General features: G+C 51.9%; 1 protein-coding gene across 3 annotated transcripts; it reads right to left on the reverse strand.

Annotated features, from left to right (window-relative positions):
* Window positions 1-1,490: 1,490 nt before the first annotated feature.
* TSPYL2 (TSPY like 2) lies at window positions 1,491-8,653 on the reverse strand. Of its 3 annotated transcripts, none has more exons than XM_027099904.1 (7): window positions 7,720-8,653; window positions 6,377-6,454; window positions 6,138-6,249; window positions 5,905-6,050; window positions 5,681-5,778; window positions 4,514-5,352; window positions 1,491-2,203 (listed from the first exon to the last, which is right to left on the reverse strand). In XM_027099904.1, exons 1-7 carry the CDS (start codon window positions 8,530-8,532, stop codon window positions 2,034-2,036), a joined length of 2,256 nt encoding a protein of 751 aa, XP_026955705.1. In that variant the 5' UTR covers window positions 8,533-8,653; the 3' UTR covers window positions 1,491-2,033. The 3 variants fall into 3 exon arrangements, with proteins under 3 accessions (XP_026955705.1, XP_026955704.1, XP_026955706.1); XM_027099903.1 differs by having other exon boundaries at window positions 6,377-6,487; window positions 7,720-8,648; XM_027099905.1 differs by having other exon boundaries at window positions 6,377-6,487; window positions 8,350-8,647.
* Window positions 8,654-9,032: the final 379 nt, after the last annotated feature.

Genomic DNA, 9,032 nt, shown 5'->3' on the forward strand with positions numbered 1-9,032 from the left:
TGTGGTCTTCCTTTCCCAAACCCATAACCCCAGTCTAATCATGAGGAAAACATCAGACAAATCCCAGTTGAGGGACATTCTGCAAAATACCTGACTAGTAGTCCTCAAATGTTGATGACTCCAGGTCATCAAAAACAAGAAAAGTGTGAGAAACTGTCACAGCCAAGAGAAGTCTATGGCAACATGATGATTAAATGTAATGTTGTGTCCTGGATGGCATCCTGGAACAGAAAAAGGAAATTTGGTAAAAACTAAGGAAATCTGAACAAAATATGGAATTTAGTTAATAATAATGTATTGATATTTGTTGTGACACATGTATCATACTAGAAGTCCAATGCGCTATCCATTGCGCCACGGAGCCACCTACATGTATCATACTACATGTAAGATGTTAACAATAGGGGAAACTGGCTTTAGGGTATACGGACACTCTCTGTATTATCTTTGCGATAATTCTGTAAATCTAAAACTTCTAAAAGAAAAAATTTATTTTAAAAACCTTCCATTATTGCCCCCATCACGCCACTCTCACCTTAGGTATAGCGTCAGCTTCCTCACTGCTCTCCCTCCCTCCAATCCATGCTCCGGGCAGCCAGCAGAGGGCATTCTGTAAAACGCAAATCTGACCCAGTCTGAAGACTTCCAGCAAAGTAAGGGCGTTGGATGGAAAGTTCGGGAGGTATATTACAGAAGACATACCTGGATATCTGTGTAAATTATCGTTATGATCCAGAAAGAATCTGGGAGGTTTTTCTGGTGTCCGTGGAAATAAAGTTACTGTATCCAAAATTTAAAGCCACTGGGCCTTTCAGACGCCCAACTCCCCCCCCCCCCCCCCCCCCCCCCCCCCCGCCGGTCACACAGCTACATAGTAATTTTCCTTTGCTTTTCTTTTATCTCTATGCAAACTCCCCAGCCTGGGCTGTCTTTTCTTGCCTTCTCTCCCAGGTCCAGCTCCAGGGATCCTACACCCCCTTCCTAAGACGAGAGAGCACTCCGGCATTATTGGATTGTTAAGTCCCGACCGGTATCATTTTTATTTTACTACATGCGAGCAAGAAAAATGGATTCCTCTGGTTCCCCCACACTCAGCTCATACTAGGCCCGAGGAAAGGTTTGACGCACGATAAATAAAAAGATGAATCACTGAATAAATGGATGTTCTAGGGCCCAGGGCGTTCCTGTGCGCGTGCGCGGAGGGGAAGGCGTGGGATGCTGTTTGCCACCTGCCTGGGTCTGCTGCGGCCGCCCGGAGAGGGAGGGGCTTCCTCGGCCTCGCCCTGCCATTGGCCAGGATGGTCCGCATTGGCCTGACGCAACATTTCTGCGGTCCCGCGGAGCTCGCCCCCAGCCAGCCACCCCCACCCCCAGCAACTACCATCTTGCAGGCCACTGCGTAGGCGAGGCGACTACTTGCGGGCCTGTGGGAAGGGAGACTGGCTGCTGGGGACCGCGCACCGAATGGGACAAAAGACTCGAAGCAGCACTCTGAATTTGCTCAGAATTTTATTAGGATTACCAGGGTTCACAGGGAACGAGGCGGGACTTCTGGGGGAGGGGGACCAGAATACCGCAATGGCGAAGCGGCCTTGCATAGACACCGAGGCGGGCTAGCGGGCACAGCGGGGAAGGGCGAGGGATGGAGGGAAAGAGACGGGAGAACAGGGTGGCGGCAGAGACCCCCAAGGCCACAGCGGCCCTCCCCGCTTTGGGATCAAGGGTGTCCACTCCACACAGCACGAGGAGGGGGATAGAGGGGCCCTGACCAAGGCATCACAATAAATACGTTTAGCAGCACACAGAAGCCTGCGGGAGAGGAGGGCCAAAAGGAAGGGGGAATCCCCCTTTCCCTCCGCCCAAAATAAGAACTCTGCAATTACTAAACCATAAAAATAATCTTTAAACCCGTGTACGAAGTCAGTCATCCCCCAGAAGTGCAATATGGGGCCGCTCGGCCCTAGCTGATAGGGAGGGCAAATGGGGCAGGGGGAGAGGGATACAGAGAGGCAGCCCCCGCAAAGGTAAGACATTTATCCCGTTTTGCCCCTCTTCCCCAGGTTGGCCCAAGGGTTTGGGACTTGAAGCACCTCCTCCATGTCGGAGTCTTCTGAGTCTTCCCCTCCTTCTGAGTCTTCTTCGATTCCTTCCTCCTCCTCGCTTCCTTCCTCATCATCACTGTCCTCACCTTCTTGTTCACTGCCTGTACAGGGGAGAGAGAAGTAAGGAGGGAAAAATGGAGGAGGATGGTTAGGTAGACAGGTAGATGTCACTCTTAACAGGGAACAGAGTCCATAGTCAGGGCTTTTGAGGGGCGGGACCATTCGCCAAAAGCCTCTGCTTGGAACAAGCAGCCAAGTCTGTGTGAACTCAAGTCCAGAAAGTAAGGGCAAGTGGGAGGGAAGCAGGAAGGCAGAGTGGGATGCCTCTGTCCTATCAAAATTGATACATCTCTAAAAGTAGCTTTTTCACCCCCTGTATGCAACGTGTGTCTCTTCCTGAGCTCTGACCTCAGCTAAATAGAACTTCTGTTCATCCAGAGGCAGCTCCCTCTCTCTTTCTCCCCAGTCTGATCCAAATAGGCCTCAGTCTGTCTTCTTCAGCCCAATTCCCCACCCCGGCTCCCACCCTAGGGTTGTACAGATAATTCTGCCTCCCCTTCTCTGAAAGAAGAGATGCCACCGAGTAGGAGGGTATGGGGCCAGCAATTCTCTCCGTTTCCCTACCTAGAAATATGTCTAGATTGTGTCTACTCGCTCATTCAATTCCTCCTTCCTCAGTGCCCTCAATGGAAGTTTGCCAGGGATTCCATGGCCAAAACCCCCAGGAGTGGTTGGTCTTCCTGCACCTTCCACCTACCCCAGGGGGCTGCCTCTCCTCCATCTGCCTGCCTACAGCCAGGCTCAAACATATCCCTTGTCCGCCTTCTGCCATCCCCTTCCTAGCCAAGGTTTGACTCTACTGCCTTAACCCCTGTTCATTTCCTTCCCATTCCTACTGTGGTCTGGCTCTACCCCCACCAATCCATTGAAACTACTCTTTCCAAGGCCACAGATGATCTATTCAGCCCCCAATCCAATGGACACATCCCAGTCCTAATTTTACTTGACCTTTCAGGAGCACTGGACACCGGTGACAATCCCCTCCTTCTCAGAATGTTCCACGACCTAGTGCTCCTCCTAACTCTACCCTCTCAGAACCTCAGTTTCCCCATCTATAAAAGGATTAGTAGTACCTACCTCATAAGAGTTGCTGTGAGGATTAAATTAGTCAAAGCAAGAAAACCACTTAGAATAGTGCCTGGCAACATAGTAAATACTTCATTAATGTTAATTGGACCCAATTAATGTTAACTGGCTCCAGAATCCAGAGGTAGGATTCTGCTCTGGCTTATCTCCTTTCTTTACAATTTCTGACTTCCCAGGCATATCACCAACCACTTGCCTCTAAGCCGCCCGTACCTTATGCCCAACAAGCCCTTCCAACTCCATGTTCCTCCCTGCATCCCATCAATCCCACCACGACGCCCTTCCCCATCCCAGGAAATGGTGCCTCCTTTGGCCAGTCATCCAGGCCAGAACCAAACCTAGCAGTCACCTTAAATACTGCCTTCTCCCTCAACCCCCCATATGCAACCCTTCTTCAGCATTTCCCAAAATGTATTCTTTGGTGGACAGTGAACAATGGCCTTTGTGATCAAGATGTTTGGGAAATGCTGACTTCCACAATGTTTAAATAGGTTTCTTAGAGCAGGACTTATCAGAGCCTTTAAGGTGCCAACATACATGTGACTCTACATAAGGATATTATTGTATGCAGTATTTCCCCAACATATTTGACCACTGAACCTTTTTGTGAGCAGCTTTGGAACCAGTGAAGGGTCCTCAGATGACAATTTGGGAAACCCTGCCCAACATACTATGCATTTTCACCCTTCCAGGTTCTTTTTCATTTGATCCCTTCCACCAGGAATGCCCCATAATGCTCCTTAATGTGAAGACAGCCTCCAATTCAAATGTCACTTCTTTTCTCTAGTTCTCTCCTTCTTGATTCTGGAGATAGAATTAGCTCCTCCCTCCTCTGGACTCACTGAGCACACTGTTCACTTCACCCCCAGCCCCCCAAACAAGCCTGGGAGTTCCCAGAAGGCCAGGGCTGGGTACAGAGTGTGCTGAATTGCAACATGTTTGACATTTTTTTCCCTCTCTCTGTGTGAGAACCTGTCTTACTTAGTATATCACCCACTGCCTCCTATCTCTTCTCTCTGCTTCATTTGTCTTGTGCTCTGTTACAACCTATCTACCCATCACCAAGAATTGAAATTTGTTTTGGTTTTGTTACATTTGTGAGCTAAATGTTCCCTGACCTTGCTCTGTTTAAAAACTTACTCAGAATGCTTTTTTCTTTTCTCTACAAGAGCAGATTGTGCTCATGCCTTGATACTCTGACCATGGGCAGATTTTCTCTGAGAGAAGAGAAAGGAGGTAAGACAAGAGGTGAGGGTCTAGCTCACCTTCCTCACTGCCCTCCTCTTCTTCTTCCACTGATGATTCTTCTACGGAGATGTTCTCTACCTCGTCCTCATAGTCATCCTGGTTGGCGCTGTTATGGTGATCCTTGTCAGAGTCTTCAAGGTCATTCTCATAGTCTTCAATGTCTCTGTCGTCATCATCACTGCCTTCATTGTCACCTTCATTGCCATCATCATCACTACCTTCATTGTCACCTTCATTGCCATCGTTATCTTCAATATCACTGCCGTCATTGTCTCCATTGTCACTGTCGCTGCTGTCCTGGTTGCTGCCGTTGCTGCTGTGATTGCCACTTTTGGGGTTCTCATCATCACCAATGGTGTTCTCGTCACCATCGGCGTTCTCATCGTTATCATCAGTGTTCTCTTCGTTGTCATCAGGGTTCTCTTCATTGTCATCAGTGTTGTTGTCTTCAGGGTTCTCATTGTTGTCATCAGGGTTCTCATTGTTGTCATCAGGATTCTCATTGTTGTCATCGGTACTCTCATTGTTGTCAGTGGTCTCGTTGTCATCAGCACTCTCATTGTTATCAGTGGTTTCGTTGTCATTGGGGCTCTCATTGTCAGTGGTCTCACTGTCAATGCTCCCATTGTGGTCAGGGCACTCGCTGTCACAGAGGCTCTCGCTGATGTCAGTTATCTCATTGTCAGTGGTCTCGAAGCAGTCAGTGGTCTCCATGAAGTCAGAGATCTTGATGTCATGAATGGTCTCATTGTCGGTGATACCATCACTGTCTGAAGTCTCTCCAGTAATGTCTTCCATGATGTGACAGTCATCGGAGTCTTCCACGATCACCACCTCATATTCATCCCTGTTTTTACTGTGGGGAAGCCTGGGGTTGAGTATAGGGTTGGTGGGAGGTGGTGTACCCAGAGCAGACACTGAAAGGTGGTAAGCAACTGGGGAGGCAGTAGGCTACAGGGGTTCCCAGGGACGAGGCTAGGTGGGGAGAGTCCTATTTCTGCCCCTGACTACATAACCTCAGGCCGATCACACCCCATTTCTGGGCATCACTCCCCACTTGTAAAACATAGTGGACTGGATTATCTCAAAGGTCCCTGTTGGCTCTACAAATACTGTGTGACACTAGCCTAGTCTTTGCCCCACCCCTAACAAACCACCTCTCAGCCACCAACCCCCACCATCACCTTTCTTCCTTTTCTTGCTTCTTTCTGCTTGCCCTGTAGCCCCCTTCTCCCATCATGTAGTAACGCACAGGGTTAACCCACAGGTCATTCTTGATAATCTGTTGAAAGAGACAGGGGAAGGGAGAACAAAGCTGAGTACATGTCACAGAGCCTACTCCCAATACCCCACGCACCCAGGGGCAAGCTAGCAAGGCCTTCCCTGGCAATGCCAGGAGGGGCCCCACCTCAGCAATCCTGTCAGCCTCTGGGAGGCTATGGTTTGAGAACCAGCTGAAGAAGCTGTGGCTGGCATCCTGGTTCCTGTGCCTGTGGGCCTGAGGTTCCTGGCCCCGGTGCCAGCGAATTGGGGTGGAGTGAGACACCAGCCGGCCTGGGGGGGAAAGGAGGCTATGGAGAGGGCACTGGACAAGGATAGATGGGGCAGGGGGCATGAATTTGCTCTGGGACTGCCTCTTACCCGAGCGGCTGCGCTGGAACTCCTTGACGATCACCATATTTGTGAAGTAGGGGTTTGTCTGGAAGTACAGCTTCATTTTATAGCCCATGGAGATATGTCTGAGATCCTGTACCTGCTCAGGGTGGGGGTAATGGTGGAATTCCCACCACACTGTGACCCCTCCCACCCAACCTCCCCTCACCTCCAAGGACCAGATTCCTTGCCCGGTCCTGGTAGAAAAGATATCTCTTTGGCCTGACCTGCAGATTGGTCAAGTAGCGGAAAATGTCTTCATCACGTTGGTTGATCAAGATTGAAATTTTGGGGTGGTTGAGGAACTGATGGAGGGAGCAGTTTAGGTCAAGGAGTGACTGTTCAATGAGAAGGAGGGAAGGAAGGCCAGTCAGGGCTAGGCAGGGCTGAACAAAAGAGAGGCTGGAGAAGGAGAATTCCTTTTGTGGTCAATGGGACATGACCCATACTTTTATTCCCATGATACTGTCTGTGTGGTAAGAGCCTATGTTTATAAAATGTCAAACCTCTGTATTAAGTGGCCTTGCCATGGTTCATATTTGCCGTGTGTTTGGGTGCTGGGAGTCTATGTCCAAGTGATGTTGTGTCTCTGGGTGCTGAGGGCTTGTGTTCACAAGACATTGTGTGTCTGGGGGCTGAAGGCCCATGTGCAAATGGTGCTATATCTGGTTGCTGAGGGCCTGTCATCACACGATGTTATATATATTTGGGTGTTATGGGTCTGTGTCCACATGATGTTGTGTATCTGAGTCTGAGGGTTTGTGTCCAGGTGATGTTATGGTCTATGTACTGAGGACCTGTGGCCACATAATACTGTGCCTGGGTACTGAGCGCCTGTGATCATGTGATACTGAGAATGCCAAGGGTCTGTGTCCATATAATTCTATTAGGATGTTAAATCCATGTGTTCCTAACATGTTGCATGGTCCCCTAGAGATAAGCTTATCACCAATAGTGAATTCTTGTTATTTTTCCCTTTCCTTCATTTAACTCCTTTCTCTCCATTCCTAGCTACTCCTTCTCCTGATCCTTCAGGGCTCCAGTCCCTTTCTAGCCCCGTCCTCTCCAGCCAGGATTGGGGTTTGCCTAGTATCTAAGCAGAGACCTAGGCTTGCACAGCCATGTGTGACTTGGGCACCCTTTCTGGGCCATTTCTCTGCTGTGTGCCCTTCTCCTCCCTCTTCACTGTCTCTGAGTCAGTTTATCTTCTGTGTGACCCTCCCCTCCTCCTTTCACCATCTCTGGTCCAATTTTTCTGCTGTGTGCCCCTCTACTATCCTCCCCCTTTCACCGTCTGTGATCCATTTTCTTTTATGCTATGCTCCTCCTCTCCCCCTTTCCCATCTGTGGTCCAATTTTTATGCTGTGTTGCCCCCTCCCCCCTTCACCATCTCCAGTCCAGCTTCTCTGATGTTTTGCCACACTCCTTCCATCCCTCCTCCACCAGACCTCGTCATTCTTCCAATAGGGGCCCGCCCCCACACCCTTTCACCCAGCCTGTCCCTCCCCCCCACCGCCCCCCATTTCTGGTGATGGGCTCCTGGCCCATGAATATAGATGACAAGGATACTGCTTTGACCCAGAAGCCTGGGATATGCTGGATGATGAGATCTCTGCGCTCCAGGAAGGGTCTTCGCATCTGGATGAACTTGCGCTTGAGACGGAGGAAGGCCTTGCCCGCCTTGATATTCACCGCCTCCAGGTCCAGCTGAATGTTTTCCAGCGCCTGCAGGATACACTCTATCTTCTCGGCATTCTTCTCTCGGCTTTCCCTCTTCACCTTCCTGGGCTTCCTCTTCCTCCTCCTCCTCCTCTTCCTCACACTTTCCATTTCATCCTCGTCGTCGTCTTCCACGATGATGATGGTCTCTTCCCTCCCCCTTGGACCGGCTAACCTCTGGTACCCCCGCCCCCCTGCGCTACAGGTTTCTAGGGCCTTCTCTCCTGCAAAGCTGCTGGGCTCCGTCACCTGGAAGTCAATCTCCAGGCTTCCCCCAGAAACCTCCGAGGGAGAAAGCGTTTCCAGGCTCTCCGTGGGAGGGGGCGTCCCCCCGTACCCTGACTCGATCGCGGGCTCCCAGCCGGGACCCCCAGCCCCCAGGGTGAAGTACGCGCGGATTCCCCCCTCCTCCAGAATGACATAGGGCGGCGGCGGGGGCAGAGCGGGGCCCAGTCCCACCCCCCTCATGTCAGCCAGCACCTGTGCCGCCTCGGTTTCCTCCCGGAGCCTCGGGCGCTGCTGAGGTGGAGGCAGGGGCAGGCGCAAGAGAGGTGGAGGCGGCGGCGGCGGTGGCGGCGGCGGCGGCGGCAGCTCGCTCTGAGGGGTCTCAGAGCTACTGAGGCGGCGGGCCTTGGCCGGAGGCCCCTCATCCGGGCCGTCCATGGTGACCGCGTTCGCACAGCTCAGGGGCTCGCGCTCACCCCTTCGCTCTCAGCCAGGCCGCCGCTGCCTGTCACACCTGAAGCAGAGCCGCGCCTCACGCGACGAGCTCTGCTCTCAGCCTCGCTCTGGCGCTCCCTCCCACAGCGCCTGCCCCACTCCCTCCGCGCCAAGCGCCAGACCCCGCCCCCTCGCTGACGCCAGGGGCCATCCCGCCTCTCCATTGGCTGCCAGCCGCCGCGGCTGCTCTCGCGGCCCCCCGCCCCCTGCCCGCTCGCACGCAATCTGCTTGCCAACACCGCACCTCATCACTTTCCCATTGGCTATCCTCGGGCCCGCCAATCACCGGGCCACCTCCCTTAGCGACCTTAGAGACGGTGCAGGACTATTGGCCTCGGGGAGAGCTGAAGGGAAGAAGACCCTCTACCTCACCCTGCCGACGTCTTATCCAATGGGATAAGTACCAGTGGTTCTGAAGACCCAAACGCAAAACAAAAAACAAG

Source organism: Aethalodelphis obliquidens, unplaced genomic scaffold (genome assembly GCF_003676395.1).
Source record: "Aethalodelphis obliquidens isolate GAN/ISIS:26980383/991018 unplaced genomic scaffold, ASM367639v1 scaffold147, whole genome shotgun sequence".
Taxonomy (NCBI): domain Eukaryota; kingdom Metazoa; phylum Chordata; class Mammalia; order Artiodactyla; family Delphinidae; genus Aethalodelphis; species Aethalodelphis obliquidens.

What these genes read in the sequence shown, in the direction of transcription:
- TSPYL2 (XM_027099903.1), bottom strand. Translation starts at nt 8,532, where the DNA reads ATGGACGGCCCGGATGAGGGGCCTCCGGCCAAGGCCCGCCGCCTCAGT. An exon ending in AAGCAAGAAAAGGAAGAAAG is followed by an intron (nt 5,353 to 5,680) that starts GTGATGGTGGGG and finishes GCTTCCCCACAG; the next exon opens with TAAAAACAGGGATGAATATG. An exon ending in AGAGGAGGGCAGTGAGGAAG is followed by an intron (nt 2,204 to 4,513) that starts GTGAGCTAGACC and finishes TCCCCTGTACAG; the next exon opens with GCAGTGAACAAGAAGGTGAG.